Source organism: Salmo salar, chromosome 05 (assembly GCF_965601325.2).
Source record: "Salmo salar chromosome 05, fSalSal1, whole genome shotgun sequence".
Taxonomy (NCBI): domain Eukaryota; kingdom Metazoa; phylum Chordata; class Actinopteri; order Salmoniformes; family Salmonidae; genus Salmo; species Salmo salar.
In genome coordinates this window covers 81,413,905-81,432,081 of record NC_138295.1, presented here as the reverse complement: position 1 = coordinate 81,432,081, position 18,177 = coordinate 81,413,905, and the positions used below count along the sequence as shown (strand labels likewise).

Sequence of the window (18,177 nt, the reverse complement as noted above, 5' to 3'; positions counted from 1 at the left end):
TCTCGAGAACCCAGCCATTTAGTTCTCAATTGAAAGTATGGACCACAGCTGGGTCAATGAACTACAATCCTGTCACCGTTTTAAAGTTTAGAAACGTTAATAATCTTCACTTCCGATAGTTTTGGAATCCTTTGTAATTTAACTTTCACATCAGGGTGGAATAATCTTTCAAATACAAAATATACACTTACTGTATGCATTTTAGCAAAGTTGCATCATTGTTGCACACTGCAGAATTTTCAAAAACATAGCCCCCAGCCAAAGTACAAAACTTCCTCCCCAGTTCCGCGCTATTGGAAATTGGAGGGAAGTGTAGTCTCGGTTTGAGGCAATGTTCTTTCCTATACTGCACAGTAAATGTAGCTTTTGTATTTGAACAATTATTTCTTGCTTATATGAAAGTAAAATTCCAAATGTTTCCAAAATTGTATCGCGTGTGAGGTGTATTTGCATTTAGACAGCATTTTCTCAGGGTCTGAGCGTCTGGGCATTTTTCTCACAAGGCGAAAGAGGAAGTCCAATGGCTCAATGTAATGCAATGGAATTTGAGTCATTTATAAGGGCTAATCAATAGCATCATGAAAAACAAAATGGCTGCTTGCAGCTTCAATTAATTTGCCTTTAGTGAGTGAATGGATATTAGTATTGACACAAATTTGGTTGAAATTAATACTATTTAATGTATTTGAGTATTAATGACCGTGTTATAAATGAATTGAATTGAATTAATTACGTTTTTAATGTAATATATGAAAACAACGCAGTTTTAGGGCAACCCTATTTACTGAAATTTTGCTACGCCTCTCCTCTTTACATTGATGGCAGCCAATCACAGTGCAGATTTTAAAGCGGAAATGACGCAAAACTTTGTTTTGACCAATGTAATTTGCTGAAAGAGGTCTGACTCCTTCATGCGGATTAATACGCCTCCAATGGGGAACATGTAGCCCACGAAAAATTTCTGTGTGTTCTAGTTTATTAGCGTTCTGTCTTCGTATTGGAAAGGGTAAGTATTTAACTGTAATAGTTTATGGTTTACTTTTAGTTTGTGTGTCACAAATGATATATATTTTCGTGCCGTAAATATACCTAATATGCACGCTAAACGTTACAGTGCAAAGGCATCAATAGCGTAGCCTACACGTTGTGAGTCAGTAGTAACATTACGCCGACGCAGAATGTATTTTACCCAAAATGTGGGGGGGTCTTATCTCTTTGGAATGCGACTATTGCATTACGAGATCATGTCTTCTGCAATACATGTATATAACTTGTTAGACTCACGGAACGAACAGCTGTTTTATTTGAGTCATGCACCTCAAATCTGTCATGCATGTAGAGAACTATTTTTGTCCCCCGCCTATTTCGTAAATTTCCTAGTGGTTGCCAGGGACATTTAGCGAGAAATTCTATCACAATGAGCCAGAGAAGAATAATAGATTAACTAAATGTTATATATATATATATATATATTTTTAAATGGGCCCCAAAAAATTGTCAGAGAAGCAATGTTTTCATTCAATACTTTAATATATACTGCTCAAAAAAATAAAGGGAACACTTAAACAACACATCCTAGATCTGAATGAAAGAAATAATCTTATTAAATACTTTTTTCTTTACATAGTTGAATGTGCTGACAACAAAATCACACAAAAATAATCAATGGAAATCCAATTTATCAACCCATGGAGGTCTGGATTTGGAGTCACACTCAAAATTAAAGTGGAAAACCACACTACAGGCTGATCCAACTTTGATGTAATGTCCTTAAAACAAGTCAAAATGAGGCTCAGTAGTGTGTGTGGCCTCCACGTGCCTGTATGACCTCCCTACAACGCCTGGGCATGCTCCTGATGAGGTGGCGGATGGTCTCCTGAGGGATCTCCTCCCAGACCTGGACTAAAGCATCCGCCAACTCCTGGACAGTCTGTGGTGCAACGTGGCGTTGGTGGATGGAGCGAGACATGATGTCCCAGATGTGCTCAATTGGATTCAGGTCTGGGGAACGGGCGGGCCAGTCCATAGCATCAATGCCTTCCTCTTGCAGGAACTGCTGACACACTCCAGCCACATGAGGTCTAGCATTGTCTTGCATTAGGAGGAACCCAGGGCCAACCGCACCAGCATATGGTCTCACAAGGGGTCTGAGGATCTCATCTCGGTACCTAATGGCAGTCAGGCTACCTCTGGCGAGCACATGGAGGGCTGTTCGGCCCCCCAAAGAAATGCCACCCCACACCATGACTGACCCACCGCCAAACTGGTCATGCTGGAGGATGTTGCAGGCAGCAGAACGTTCTCCACGGCGTCTCCAGACTCTGTCACGTCTGTCACATGTGCTCAGTGTGAACCTGCTTTCATCTGTGAAGAGCACAGGGCGCCAGTGGCGAATTTGCCAATCTTGGTGTTCTCTGGCCAAACGTCCTGCCAAACGTCCTGCACGGTGTTGGGCTGTAAGCACAACCCCCACCTGTGGACGTCGGACCCTCATACCACCCTCGTGGAGTCTGTTTCTGACCGTTTGAGCAGACACATGCACATTTGTGGCCTGCTGGAGGTCATTTTGCAGGGCTCTGGCAGTGCTCCTCCTGCTCCTCCTTACACAAAGGCGGAGGTAGCGGTCCTGCTGCTGGGTTGTTGCCCTCCTACGGCCTCCTCCACGTCTCCTGATGTACTGGCCTGTCTCCTGGTAGCACCTCCATGCTCTGGACACTACGCTGACAGACACAGCAAACCTTCTTGCCACAGCTCGCATTGATGTGCCATCCTGGATGAGCTGCACTACCTGAGCCACTTGTGTGGGTTGTAGACTCCGTCTCATGCTACCGCTAGAGTGAAAGCACCGCCAGCATTCAAAAGTGACCAAAACATCAGCCAGGAAGCATAGGAACTGAGAAGTGGTCTGTGGTCCCCACCTGCCGAACCACTCCTTTATTGGGGGTGTCTTGCTTATTGCCTATAATTTCCACCTGTTGTCTATTCCATTTGCACAACAGCATGTGAAATTTATTGTCAATCAGTGTTGCTTCCTAAGTGGACAGTTTGATTTCACAGAAGTGTGATTGACTTGGAGTTACATTGTGTTGTTTAAGTGTTCCCTTTATTTTTTTGAGCAGTGTATATTTTTATATCTTTAGACATTCATTTTCACAAGATTATTTAAATCCTGGACAGATTTTCTATATTTCTGAACCCAAGTCTCTGAGTCACATTGTCATTCAATCAATAGGCTTTTTTTTTCTTCAATACTGTAGATTACGGCAGGTAGCCGGTAGGTAGCCTAGATCGAATCCCCGAGCTGACAAGGTAAAAATCTGTCATTCTGCCCCTGAACAAGGCAGTTAACCCACTGTTCGTTCCTAGGCCGTCATTGAAAATAAGAATTTGTTAAATAAAGGTAAAATATATATATTTTTTTAAAGTTACACAAACACGTGACAGTTATAAAATACTGATATTTACTCAAGCAACAATGGCCTTTAATGTACTGTATGGTGTTCTGACACTGTTCAATGGCCTTTAATGTACTGTATGGTGTTCTGACACTGTTCTCTAGCGATAGATCTACACTTATGAGTGTACACTTACTAGACATTTTAACCATTCAGTGTGTCTTAGTTGTTTATTAGACATGATTTGATCCGTTCAGCAATATGGACGGCGATTTATTCATGGAGTGTGAGGAGGAGGAGCTGGAGCCATGGCAACAGATGTATGACGACGTGGAGGAGGAGTTGGAATTCATAGAGGGCGACAACGACAACGGTGAGCATGCCCATTGGCCAACTATTGCCACAGAGACAGACTGGCACACCCTTTTGACTGTCATCTTGGTGACGGACTGATCACTGCGTCCCTTGTCATGGTCTGAACATGTATGAATGGTCAATGACTCAGTCTTATAGTCTGTTAGCATAAGACACGCGTCAAACTCATTCCACGGAGAGCCGAGTATCTGCGGGTTTTCGCTCTTCCCTTGTACTTGATTAATCAAATCAAATTTTATTTGTCACATGCGCCGAATACAACAGGTGTAGACCTTACAGTGAAATGCTTACTTACAAGCCCTTAACCAACGATGCAGTTTTTAAAGAAATACCTACAAAATACATTTTTTGAAAAAAGTAAGAGATAAGAAAAACAAGTAATTAAAGAGCTGCGGTGAAATAACAATAGTGAGACTATATACAGGGGGTACCGGTACAGAGTCAGTGTGTCAATGTGTGGGGGCACCGGTGTCGAGGTAATTGAGATAATTATGTACATGCAGGTAGGGTTGTTAAAGTGGCTATGCATAGATAATAACAGAGTAGTAATACCCAGTAGTCTGGGTAGCCATTTGATTAGCTGTTCAGCAGTCTTATGGTTTGGGGGTAGAAGCTGTTTAGAAGCCTCTTGGACCTAGACTTGGTGCTCTGGTACTGCTTGCTGTGCGGTAGCTGAGAGAACAGTCTATGACTAGGGTGGCTGGAGTCTTTGACGATTTTTAGGGCTTCCTCTGACACCGCCTGGTATAGAGATCCTGGATGGCAGGAAGCTTGACTGGGCCGTACGCACTACCCTCTGAAGTGCCTTGCGGTCGGAGGCCAAGCAGTTGCCATACCAGGCAGTGATGCAAAAATGTTGAGGAACAGCGTGGCGGATGTGTTGTACCCTTACCACCTGGGGGCGGCCCGTCAGGAAGTCTAGGATCCAGTTGCAGAGGGAGCTGTTTAGTCCCAGGGTCCTGAGCTTAGTGATGAGTTTTGAGGGCACTATGGTGTTGAACGCTGAATAACATTCTCACATAGGTGTTCCTTTTGTCCAGGTGGGAAAGGGCAGTGTGGAGTGCAATAGAGATTGCATTATCTGTGGATCTGTTGGTGCGGTATGCAAATTGGAGTAAGTCTAGGGTTTCTGGGATGATGGTGTTGATGTGAGCCATGACCAACTTTCAAAGCATTTCATGGCTACAGACGTGAGTGCTACGGGTCGGTAGTCATTTAGGCAGGTTACCTTAGTGTTCTTGGGCACAGGCACTATGGTGGTCTGCTTGAAATATGTTGGTATTACAGACTCAGACAGGGAGAGGTTGAAAATGTCAGTGTAGACACCTGCCAGTTGGTCAGATCATGCTCGGAGTACACGTCCTGGTAATCCGTCTGGCCCAGCGGCCTTGTGAATGTTGACCTGTTTAAAGATCTTACTCACATCGGCTGCGGAGAGCGTGATCACACAGTCATCCGGAACAGTTGATGCTCTCATGCATGTTTCAGTGTTACTTGCCTCGAAGCGAGCATAGAAGTTATTTAGCTCGTCTGGTAGGCTCTCGGCTGTGCTTACCTTTGTAGTCTGTAATAGTTTGCAAGCCCTGCCACATCCGACGAGTGTCGGAACAGCCGGTGTAGTACGATTCGATTGATGAATTAAGGTCAGTAATTAGTAAGGAACTCCCCTCACCTGGTTGTCTAGGTCTTAATTGAAAGGAAACACCAAAAACCAGCAGACACTAGGCCCTTCATGGAATGAGTTTGACACCCCTGGCATAGGACTATGCTGTGAATGTAAATAAAGTCAACGTTTATTTGGCCTGTGCACAGGATACAAGGGTAAATAGTACAGTGAAATGCTTACTTGCAAGCTTTTCTTCAACAATGGAATAGTCAATATCAATGGTAAAGAAGTAAGAAATACAGAATAGAAACTGAAAGAAAGAGCTCAGAATCAATACTAGGTGAGATCAAATAAAAACACGAGAATGGACGCTAATTCTCATGTAGTTCAACTGTACCTTGCTGTTTATGCCATTGTGTGTTTCCTGCAGTCTGTGAAGCCTCCTTTTTCTCCTCGACATCCCGAGAGACTCCAATTCCCAGCATACCCTCCCTCACTCCCTCAGCTGCACAGCGTGTCCTGGCAATGGTTTCCAACACAGTCCCGTCCTCCTCTGTCTTGCAGCGCCCCACTACAGCACGTGAGTTGATGTTTTGGGGGAAGCATGGTGTCTCAAACGCACACTGCCCAAAGGTTAAAACAGCTGTCATTCATTTCAGAAACACAGGAAAAGCTCAGGAATTGATTTTCATTATTTGATTGTACAGGAGTATTTATAAATGTGTTATACACCTCGGAGTCAGAAACTAAAGAGAATGCACAAGCTGCTCCTTTTTAAAGTGGCAACACTACTGATTATACTATACAGTAGGCCTACCCTTAGAACCAAGGGCTGAAGCAGTTGTAGCAGACATGAGTCATGGCCTCGTGATGAGGTAGCCCAGGCCTACGACTTCAAAATCAGTTTCATTCTCAGCAAAGGGGGAATGTCCTCTTGGTCTAACGGTCAAGACATTGGTTTCTCCCTTGGTAGACCGGAGTTCAGATCCCGCCCTGGACACTAACCACTAGGTTGTCCCCCTTCCTCTGTGTCCCTCAGCTCCTGTGTCGTCATCGGTGTTACCTCAATTTATGGTCCCCACGGGAGTCCCTGGTATGCCCTCTCTGGTGCCATCTGGCATGGTCCAGGGACAACAGCTGATCCAGATCCAAACCCCTACAGGTCTGAGCACCATGCTACTGCCCACAGCTGTTAACCCTGGTGCCGGCCCGGCCAATGCCCAGCAGATCTACTTCACCCAGGTACGGGCTGCATCACTGCTCACGGATCTTCTCTGGCCTGCTTTGGTTCAGCTCAGCAAGGTGGAATGCATTTAAGAATGTATTTAACTTCATCTCATTACTATATCTCACAGGGTTTCCCGGTCCGAAACGTCAGGCCTGGGCAGAACCCTATGGGGATAGTTCTGAATTTACAGCAAGGCCAGATGATTCGACCCATCACCCTACTCTCTGGTAATTTTATATCTTTAATTTCATCATCTTTATCCAATGCTGTTTTCACAGAGCTACGATAGACATACAGGGGTCTCAAAAGTCTCCAGGAAGCAAGTTATTGACAGCAGCCATTTTGGACAACATGGTGTATAGTAACACCATTTTGTTAACAGCCCCCTCTCTCCTATGGTAGGACCTGGAGGGCAGTTCTTTGCTCCGTCTATGGGGATGCCTCAGGTTGTGACCCAGCCTGCACAGATTAGGCCCACTGCTGGCCCCAGTGGTGTTTTACGGCAGGCGGCGCCCAGCACCTTTGCCACTATGCAAATCCCTGCCACCCTCACAATCCGCGGGGCCAGTCACGCCCCCCTCACCACCACGGCTAGCACCATGGGCACCCGGCCCACTCTACTCAACACTTCCTCACAGCCTCAGATTTGTAAGTTCTTATTTTATGGGTGGGTCCAGATTCAATGAAGTACAGCTTTTGTATCTATAGTGAAATCTGTTGAACATCCCCTGCTTTCCTTTGTGCTATAGTGAAATGGAACCAAGTCCCAGTCGCTCTCCAATCGCAGCTTCTGCAGATCGTCAAGAGCAACAGCCAGGCCCATGTACCCGTGGCCACGCCCCTGACACAGGACAACACCAAAGGTACAGTAATTACATCCATATCAGATCTATTGCTCATTATCATATGCCCTCGCTGGTTCTAAGTGTGAAAATGTCGCTGAACAGAACATCGGGCAAATGTTTCCCTGTTCTGTTTGTTTTACAGTTGATCAGGAGGTGAAGATATGCCCCCGATGTGGAGCCCAATTCAAAATGCAAGAAGCACTTCAAGGACATATGTGTGTAAGAAGCTTAATCATATGCACCATAGAACATTCCAGATATTAAACCATGAACATTCACCACTAATAATGATGAGCATGATGGCAATTTAAACCTCATTGAATTCCCCCCTCACAGTTCTGCTGTCCAGACCTGGTCAATACTGCTGGGCCTTCCAGCAGCAGTGGCACTCAGAACCCCCTGCCAGAACGGGCTCCCAGCTCCAACCCAGACCCTCCGCCTAAGGTGGTTATGCTAGTGGATGATTTCTACTATGGCCACTTCGCGGGCCAACAGTCCCTGGTCGACAGCCAGCCCACCAAGCTGAACTACTCCTTCAAATGTGTCATCTGCCCCAAGAGGTCCAATAGCAACATTAGGTGAGGATGGGGTCACCTGCTACACACACACACACACACACAGTATGTACACATACAGGCTGACCATAAATTGATTTGAAATGACAACATTTAGGGACAGAAGTATCAATCAATACGTATCTGGACCACTTATTCAAGTGTTAGAACTATGCAAATCTCAATTGATGGAAGGATGTTAAGTGTGTGTGTGTGTGTGTGTGTGGTGTGTGTGCGTGTGCGTGCATGCTCGGTAGGCTGATGGACCACATGAAGCAGCACCCAGAGATGACTAAATGGGTGGACCAGCTGACCTCCTGCCAGCACTGCTTCCGCCAGTTCTCTACCAGCGCCCAGCTCCAGTACCATGTGGAGAATGCCCACGGGCCTACTCAGTCTTCCAGTACGCCCTCACATATTACCAGACTTACATATTCACCTGTTGTTAATATGCATCCTGTGAGATATATATATTTTTTATGGTAAAACTAAGTTGCATTTGATGGACGATTTCTGATTGTTTTCTCTATTGACCGTGCAGCATGTTGTAAGATCTGTGAGTGGGCGTTTGAGAGTGAGCCTGTGTTCCTGCATCACATGAAGAACACCCACAAACCAGGAGAGATGCCCTATATTTGCCAGGTTGGTAACCTTTCACCTCCAGTTAAACAGGATAGAATAAATGCTGGCCTCTCCATTTACTCTCAGAACCACACCTTCCTGAAATCCCATCCCTTCTTCTTTTCAAGGTGTGTCGGTACCGGTCTTCTTTCTTTTCTGATGTGTACAATCACTTCTGTACCAATCATGCAAAGACATGCAACCAGCTGTGTGTCTACTGTCTGAAGGTCTTCAAGAGCCCCAACTCCTACCAGCAGCACTACATACGACACCAGGTAGAGGAACAACCCAGGCCACATTTTACGTAATTTAGCAGACACTCTTATCCAGAGCAATTTACAGTAGTGAGTGCATACATTTTCTCGTACTGGAACCCCGTGGGAATCAAACCCACAACCCTGGTGTTGCAAGTGACATGCTCTACCAACTGAACCACACAGGACCATAAAAAAGTGAGGATTGTTCCCATTTAAAACTGTTGTAAAGAATTTACTTAAAGGAAGGTATTTTCTTAAAGTGCAAAGAAGTATTTTTGGCCTGGTTTCCCACACTCATATTATACCTAGTCTTAGATTAAACACCAATCTCAACAGAGAATCTTCATTGTAAGTGTGTATTTAGTCCAGGACTAGGATTAATCTGGGTCTGGGAAACCGGTCCCATATGTTTTATAAAGGCAGTGATACTGCAAAGTAGGCAAGAAAAAGTGTTTTGTAAACTCTTGTACAAAGACAAAAAGAGATCACAGTTTCTTCTGCAGTTTATGTATAGCCCTGAAACGCTGAACGCAACTCTTGATTTTTTTCAGGCCAGTAGAGCGAGTCACTGCAACAAGTGCCGTTTGCAGTTCCTCTCTGCCACGGACAGGATGGAGCACAAAACCCACAGCCACAGGACCTTCCGCAAACCCAAGCAGCTGGAGGGGCTCCAACCTGGGACTAAAGTGAGTTGATGAACAGCTTAATTTCACTGATTAGACCTTCTCTTAATTGTGCCACAAAGTGGCGTCATCCACAGAGAAATGTCTTGCCACTTTATCTACACTCTTAGTAGAAAAGGTGCTTTCAAGAACCGAAAAGGATTCTTCTGCTGTTCCCATAGGAGAACCTTTGAAGAACATTTTTTGGTTCCAGGTAGAACCCTTTTTGGTTCCATGTAGAATCCTTACAGAGGGTTCAACATGGAACCCAAAATAAGGATTCTACATGGAACTCAAAAGGGTTCTCCTATGGGGATAGCCGAAAAACCCTTTTGGAACCCTTTTTTTCTAAGAGTGTAGAGATTCAGGCAATTGACTTGTTGGACAGAACAACGGTTAACCAAAAAGAAATGCATGTCCTAGATCAAGAAGGAGTTATATTAGTATAGGTATAGTATTCATTAGTAAAATGGGGTTAAACACTGTGTTGTATTCTTGTCTGTGTACTTAGGTGACCATCAGGGCATATTCCCACCACAAGGGACAGTTGCCCAAGAATGTACCGATGGACTATAAGACAACAGGCCCCACTCCTCAGGCAGGCCAGACCTACACCAACATACAACATCATCTACAACATCATACCAAACCACCTCCACAAACAACCAAAACCACCATGAGGAAATCCATCAAGCAGTTGGACCTGCTCACCAAGTTTCAGAAACGGAGGTGAATAATAGTCATATTGTTGTGCATGGAGTCTTCTATCATTCATCTCAGACTTAGTTTTTGATTGAGAAGTGTGACAGTAGCGCCAGCGCTGAGAGCAGGTATAAATGTAATCATCATTTGGTGGGTGTTTGTATTTGTTATATTTCACACATGTACAAGTGTGTATTAATACGTGTGTGTGTGTGTGTGTGTGTGTGTGTGTGTGTGTGTGTGTGTGTGTGTGTGTGTGTGTGTGTGTGTGTGTGTGTGTGTGTGTGTGTGTGTGTGTGTGTGTGTGTGTGTGTGTGTGTGTGTGTGTGTGTGTGTGTGTGTGTGTGTGTGTGTGTGAGTGTGAATTGGAAATACGTAGTTTTTTTTTGCATATCCCAACTCTCCCTGAGACACCCTTGGAGGGTTGGCTTATGGCCAGGGTGATGTATAAACACATATATTGTGTCTGACCTCTGTGTGACCTCTACAGTGTGTCTCTAGTCAAGCAGCGGTGCATGGAGTGCAGCTCAGACGTACCCAGCTTCCCCGACCACTACCCCACCTTCGTCCACTGTGCCGTGTGCCCCTACAGCACCTGCTGCTCGCGCTCCTACGCAGACCACATGATTACGTGAGTCAAGCTTCAATATAGATCATGTTTTATTAGTTAAAGAAACAATAGTTCATTCATTGATCATAGATGACTTGGACAGTTTGATAGCGTTCAATTCTCTTGTTGCAGAAATCATGCACCACGTATGAAAACCAACCGGGTCCCCCTGCACAAGCGGCCACCCCCTTGGTAATGGACACTTTTTCCGCTGTGTTGTTTTTTATATTTTTTGCCTTGCCAGTTTCTAGGGATACTTGCCAACCTTCTCTCCCTCTGTTCCACACAGCTATTTGAAGCTGTGGTGTGAGGTCTGTGACTTCAGCTCTCAGACAGGTGACCTTATGGCCAAGCACCTGGCCCAGGACCCAAGTCACGGCTCCAGCACCTGCACACCAAACGGTAGGTGTCTTCAAGCTCCTCACACAACTCCAAACAGATAGCATTTGCATGTCAGTTTTTCCATGGAAGGAGAGATGCTTTATGTGTGCAGTTTAGAAAATGTTTTGAAATTGCTAGCACAATTTATAAAGTGTATACTACTAAGTACAATGCATAAGCATTTAGATATTAACATTTATACACCATTAATCTTATTAGATGTACTATAACGTATAACCAGGATGGCAACACCCTAACAAAATGTATCTATTCATGGTGACATTTTGTGCAAAATGTGCCAGCAAAAGAGCCCCATGATTTGACAAAGATATCTAGTTGTGGTAGATTGCTGTCTTTATATTTTTCCATTTGCTTCGTTGTTTAACTTGGCCTGATGCCAAGTGTTTTGTTGCACAAGGTGTTGAGCTTATCTCCCCTTGTGAACACTGGAAGACATGGTAGGATTCACACCAGATATTGTACAGTGAGAGACATGGTACACACCAGATATTGTACAGTGAAAGACATGGTACACTCCAGATATTGTACAGTGAGAGACATGGTACACTCCAGATATTGTACAGTGAGAGACATGGTACACACCAGATATTGTACAGTGAGAGACATGGTACACACCAGATATTGTACAGTGAGACATGGTTCACACCAGATATTGTACAGTGAGAGACATGGTACACACCAGATATTGTACAGTGCCCGTAAAATCCCCTCATATAGGACACCAGAGGGGGTCTTCAAACATAAATATTTGTACTCTATATTGGTTAGAACAAGGCCTTATGTTCTGGTCATGTGGTTGCACTAAAGCTATTGGCCCTACCTAATGTAAAACTATTTTTACAAACTTGTAAACACAAAAATAAATATGAAATGGTGAGTGAGTATAGGCCGTGTGTGTGTGTGTGTGTGTGTGTGTGTGTGTGTGTGTGTGTGTGTGTGTGTGTGTGTGTGTGTGTGTGTCTACAGAAAGTAATGTGGCAGAAGATGAACCACACACTATTATTCACAACCACACACAACAGGTGTTTGTTACCACACATTCCCCTTCTCTTCATTAAGGAGGTAAAAGAACTCTACATGGCTGCATCCCATGTTGCTAGATCATCAACTAGATTCAGCCACGTGACGATTAGATTTTTTCTTGAGGGGATGGTCAGGGGGCCAAAACATAATTACAAATTGACCTCAAAGCCCAAACAGATATAATATTTGACTAAAACATCATTTCAATCCTTGCTTCCATTTGTATACGATCACATATCTCTCTATTATGCGTGGGAATACGTTGGAACAGAACATGTAAATCACTTGGCGCTGATTTGCTGGTGTGTTTTACAGTCTCATGTCCAACAAAGAGGCCTGCGGGCTGCCACTTGTGGAACCCTGCATTACAGGAACTGACAGATGTTGTACGTCAAGACACACTCCAAAGCATGTTTTGTGCCAAAGTGAATAGGAAAATGTGTGGAGTCTAAAAATGACCCAAGTGCAGAGGAGGAATGTCTTACCAAGGAGACAGTCTGCATACCAATCTGTTTTCCTCTGCCGTTTATGTTGTCTTCAGACTACTGGTCAGTTGAGAAGGTGTTATATTTTTCCCTGTTCTCTTTCTATCCACATGGTGTTGTAAAAGTGGACTTTCGCTGACATAAGAAATGGCCCAGTGTGTTTATAAAAGAAAAGTTGTCAACTTGGCTCTGTGGAGCAGAAGACTAACTGTTGTTCCTGTGATCCCCTCCCCTTCCCTCCCCCACAGAGTCTCTGGAGTCTGACATTGAGTTCTGCCAAGAGGAGGAGGAGGACAAATCCGGGGGGGATGTGGAAGTGGGGAGGTCTGAATGGGCGTTAATGGAGAACTGGAGAGAACCTCTGCTGAGAGGCACCGACTCCATAACCATCCTCGACTTCACAGAGAGCTGCGGTCCTCGCCAGTCCTTAAACAAAAACAGTGACGCTGTCGACTACTTCAACCTGCTCTTTCCGTACTCGCTCATGGAGCTCATCGCCAACGAGACCAACGCCAAGGCCAAGACCTGCCAGTTTCTTGGGCAGCGTGACCCGGACTGGGTCCCTGTCGCCGCTCATGAGATCAAGGGCTTCATAGGTCTCAGTATCCTCATGGGCCTTCAGAGCCTCCCAGAGCCTGCCAACTACTGGTCCTGGCAGCACTACGACAACTGCCACACCTTCTTCAGGGCCATGTCCATCAAGCGCTTCCAGCAGATCTCCAACAACATCTGGATGGGTAGTCTGCTCACCTCCATGGAGGAGGAGGAGGGGGAGGGCAGTGGCAGCGACAGGCTGCGTCTCTTCAGACCTATGCTGAGCATCCTTGGCGACTCCATGTGGGAAGCCTACCAACCCAACCGGTGCCTGGCCATCGACCGGGCCCTGCTGCCCAGCCTGGAGACGGAGGCCGGCCAAGCCAAAGGGAACCCTAAGGCCCAACCAGGGGTTTGGCTGCTGTGTGACTCCAAGTCGGGCTACTGCCACCGACTGCTCATCCACATGGGGAGGGAGAAGGAGAATGAGCTGGGGTTCAGTGTAGTTCCCCCCTTAGTGGAGGGACTCCAGCAGAAACACCACCAGCTCTTCCTGGGTAGCTCACTGGCCTCTGCCCCTCTCATGCAGATGCTCTTGGACAAGGGCATTTACGCCTCCAGCTCCTTTCCTCCACCAAGCCCCATCCTCCCCAGGGAGCTGTGGGAGCAGGGTCAGCTGGAGAAGCCTGGGGACTTCCTGCAGAGGCAGTTAGGTCCCCTGCTGGCCACCCGCTGGAAAGACACCAAGGAGATGGGCTGCCTGTCCACCAACGCCGAGCCGGGGCAGCCAGACACAGTGTGGAGGAAGTCTCAGACCAAAGTGGGCGAACTCAGCCCCATCGAGCGGCCCTTAGCCTTCCGACTTCTGCAGGAGAATATGCGAGGAGTGGACATCTGCAAACAGCTGCTTGCCTGCAACCCTCTAGGAGGGCTGCCACTAGACAAGCACTGGCGCAGTCTCTTCTGGTTCCTGGTCAACCTGAGCATAGTCAATGCCTTCATAGTGCTGCGGGAGAGCCGCAAAGAGAACCCACCGTCATGGGTGCAGGGCGGACTCTTTACCCAGGCAAACTTTCGCAAGCGCTTAGGGCACCAGCTAGCCAAGTGTGCAGAGAGACAAGCACGCATCCACTCTGAGAATAAGGAGGGACTAGCGAGTGTGCGAGAGGTTGCCCTGCAAGGCAATCCAAATAAACTAAGGCACAGATTGGTTAAACTCACCGCCAAGACCAAGAGATGCAAGAACTGCAATCTGAAGAACCTGCGCCATGAGAGCGTGTTTGGATGCATCGTTTGCAAAGCCAACCTGTGCAAGCAGCCCAGCTGCTTCTGGGAGTATCATGGCTTCTCACCCCACCACTCAGGTCAATCATTTATTTGATGCTTTGTAGATGCACACACAATATCATCTCGTGATACCAAAACACATACAGTATATAATCAATCCCAAGACTAGCTTCATCTCCATGAGTATACAAGCGTCAAAACATAGTCTGTGACTGCTTGACAGGGGAACTGTGAAGGTGAAGGATGATATTAATAATACATTATGATAGGGAAAACAAAGTCTACATAGTTCAACCTGAAACAGAAATGTTTGTTGTAACACTTACATTTAGCTGCGTGCTCTTTCTCTTCAAATCTAAATCTCTTATCCTCTCTTTTTGTTGTTGTACAGGCTCCCCTAATGTTGGATTCATCATGGAGGACATGAGGTACTTTACGAGACACACTCCAGCCGTTTCACCCTGGTTTCACACGATTTACTCCCCCCAAAATATTGTGATTAATTGAGATGTTTTATCAGTCATGCCTCAAATACCACTCATCTTTCTTTCCTGCTTTGTCTTTCTGCAGAAACACCACAGGAGCAGACCGCTTTGACGACAGCAGCGAGTGGGGTCCCTTAGGGCCAGAGAGTGACCTGGACGAGGCAATGGCCCCAGTGGAGGACATGGGCTCAGACACAGACAATGAAGAAATGGAGGTTGAAGGTCTTGGCAAGGACGTTGATGAAATTGTTCATGAAGGGGAGTCTAAACAGCAGCCTGCCGCATCTGATCCTCCCGTCACCCCTCCGACAGTACGCCCGGTGGTAAAAGAACGAGAGGACACCCTCTCTGTGCGTCTGCTGAGGATAGTGCTGTTTGCTCTGTGCTGCGGGGAACGTCAAGCCGCCAAGCAGCTATCCACCCAGTCCAATCTCATCCGGGCCTGGCTGAAGGATAAGGAGAAGCAGCTGGAGCGTGATGGCCGGGGACCCGGCAAGGGAGAGGCGGTGGAGCGCATGGTGGAGTGGGTCATGGCCCAGCGAGAGCAGCAGCTGCCGCTCAACGAGAAGAACCTTTTTCAGAGGGCTTCTGAGATCCACAGCCAGGACGGTCACAGCAGCGCCTTCCGTATCTCTTACGACTGGGCTGTGAGCTTCATGCTGCAGCATAGCCTTGGCTGGCAGGCTGTTGGGCGGACCGCCACGGTCAGCTGCCGCTTGCCACGCTCCATGGAGGACAATGCTAACTCCTTCACCAAGTTCACCCGCAAGCACATCCAGGCCCACGATCTGCCCCACACAGGCATAGCTGCCATGGACGAGCTGTCTGTCTTTGTAGACATTGAGGTGCTTGCAGATCCAGCCAAAGTGGACAAAGAAGATGCTCTCCAGCTGGTGGGAACCAGGGAACCTCTGGTCACCATCTATCTGTCAGCGCTGGCCGATGGCACCATGCTACGCACCCTGGTCCTAATCAAGGGGCAGCTCCCCAAGATGCAGGGCACAGGCCTCGCCAACTCTGTCCTGCTGGAGGCCAAGGTGGAGGGATTCACCAGGGACGAGGAGTTGGCGCTGTGGGAGTCTCTGGTGTGGCGCCAACACATGCTGGACCAGAACAGGAGTACCAAAGGTATGCTGATCCTGGACGGCCACCGTGGACACGTGTCTAAGGACTTCCTGACCACCCTTGGTGCCACTGGCACCCTGCCGGCCGTGGTCCCCGCTGGCTGCACCTGCCGCCTCCAGCCCCTGGAGATGTGCCTGAGGCCCGTGCTGCAGAGTTTCTTGCTGGCCCGCTGGGCCCGGCTGGCTGCCGAGGGTGGGGCAGCAGGGGTCACACACAAAGACCTAGTGCAGCTGCTAGTGGCCTGGCTAGTGGAGGCCTTGTCCTACCTAGAGGAACAGCCTGATCTGCTGCGACAGTCCTTCCACCTTACTGACTTGGTCCCTGGGCAGCGGGACCAGGAAATGACCAAGACTCTGGCAGAGACCCAGTCAGAGCTGATGAGTACTCTCAGAGAGGCCCTGCTAGGTCCTGAGGTTCTGGAGCCAGAGTCACCAGCAGAGCTCGAGCAGGAAGACAGCAGGGGTAAAGAGGACATGGAGGCTGGAGAAGAGAGGCTAGATGAGGAGCAAGAGGTTAAGGAAGGGAAGGTAGATGAAGAGCAGGAAAGTGGAGAAGGAACGTTAGATGAGAATTACAAGGCAGCTATAGAAATGGACACAACAAAGGATAACATCTTGGAAAAGGTAGAAGAAGAGATGGAGCCGCTGCCAGAGAGCCAGGAGACTGGAGGGTCCCATGAGGAGGTCTCCCCATCTTAGTCCTTCCCTTTCACAAACTCTGAGTTGAATACTGCTCTTCGGTCCTACTCAAGAACATCTGCCGTGTTGCCTTAGGCCACACAGCCTGTGGGTCTTCCCTGCAAATGGCCACAGAAGATTACAGTGCATACTGTTAAAGTACAATTGGTCAACCTTGTAACGTTTTTTATGTCATCAGTGTGGGGAAACTGAGTGGGGATCCCTTGTTGGACTTGACTGGTTCTACGTTTTGCTTTAATGAACACTGATGCACAACAGACTGGATCCAAACTCCATCAACTGTAAGGCATGTTCTTGTGGTGGAAGTTGTTTTAGTGGTAGAAATCAATTCTAAACAGATCATCAACTGAACACAAAACATTTTAAGGTGCTATACTGTACATTAATGCATTTTTAATTCAGTTTGAGAATATTTACTATGCCATGTTTAGCATTTTCTAAAAGTTCAATGCCTTTTTGACAGATTGGTGTTGGTTTACAAATTTGCCACCAACTTTTGCTTCCTTGTCCCTTATTGCACTCAAATGACTTTACATACATTCTTTCCTTACCTTGAAAGTAACCTAATCTATGGGCTATAGAGACTCAGCCATATTGCTAGAAGGCTAGTGATGACTAGGCCTACAGCTATATAGAGTATTCTATTTATCTTAAGGACTTATAAACAAATGTGATTTGGGTGAACTACCATGTTCTCCTGCCTGTGTCTGTCAATAGATTGTAGTACTGAGGAAGGCTTGACAAGCTTGAGAAATGGTGGGAATGTTGAATTCCTTATGGAGTTACATAATATCTAATGCATTTTGCAGATGTCCAATATGTTCTTTAACAATTATCTGAACTGTACCTCATTTGTCACAGTCATGGACACACAGAGATTAAATTAAATGAATCCTTTCTTTTCTGATTTGTCTTTGGTCTGCTCAATACTTCCAAAGGGACATGGGGGATATTGAAATCGTGACATGGTCAGTCCTGAAGATTCTGAATCTCTTGTAAGAAAAACATTTCCTAATCAAATGCAGGCGTGAGGCAAAATCTGGGATATTTCCTGCAGCTCAATGGTCATTTTCATGAATGACATAGCCTAGGTTTACAATTCTTGATAAAATAATACTTAAATGTTTTATGGGTTTGTAGTAGATAATTCTATCATATCATGCGGCCTAATTCAAAATATACGTTTGTAATACTCAACTGTTTATGTTTTTGATGTCATTTGAGTCTGTAATGTATATCTTAAAAATATGATTAAAAAAGCAAAGTCAATCTTATAGATTAAG

The 18,177-nt window shown here is 46.2% G+C and overlaps 1 protein-coding gene across 2 annotated transcripts; it reads left to right on the top strand.

The window, feature by feature from the left end:
• Positions 1 to 913: 913 nt before the first annotated feature.
• Positions 914 to 17,801, top strand: LOC106606069 (pogo transposable element with ZNF domain). Of its 2 annotated transcripts, XM_082975667.1 has the most exons (20): positions 914 to 1,006; positions 3,653 to 3,768; positions 5,807 to 5,956; positions 6,416 to 6,618; positions 6,732 to 6,831; positions 7,007 to 7,252; positions 7,354 to 7,467; positions 7,592 to 7,668; positions 7,786 to 8,027; positions 8,261 to 8,406; positions 8,545 to 8,645; positions 8,753 to 8,899; positions 9,433 to 9,567; positions 10,055 to 10,272; positions 10,736 to 10,876; positions 10,988 to 11,047; positions 11,145 to 11,257; positions 13,014 to 14,663; positions 14,978 to 15,014; positions 15,157 to 17,801. In XM_082975667.1, exons 2-20 carry the CDS (start codon positions 3,657 to 3,659, stop codon positions 16,892 to 16,894), a joined length of 5,730 nt encoding a protein of 1,909 aa, XP_082831793.1. In that variant the 5' UTR covers positions 914 to 1,006; positions 3,653 to 3,656; the 3' UTR covers positions 16,895 to 17,801. The 2 variants fall into 2 exon arrangements, with proteins under 2 accessions (XP_082831793.1, XP_082831794.1); XM_082975668.1 differs by lacking the exons at positions 914 to 1,006; positions 3,653 to 3,768; positions 5,807 to 5,956; positions 6,416 to 6,618; positions 6,732 to 6,831 and having other exon boundaries at positions 7,099 to 7,252; positions 7,592 to 7,664.
• The last annotated feature ends 376 nt before the right edge of the window (positions 17,802 to 18,177 follow it).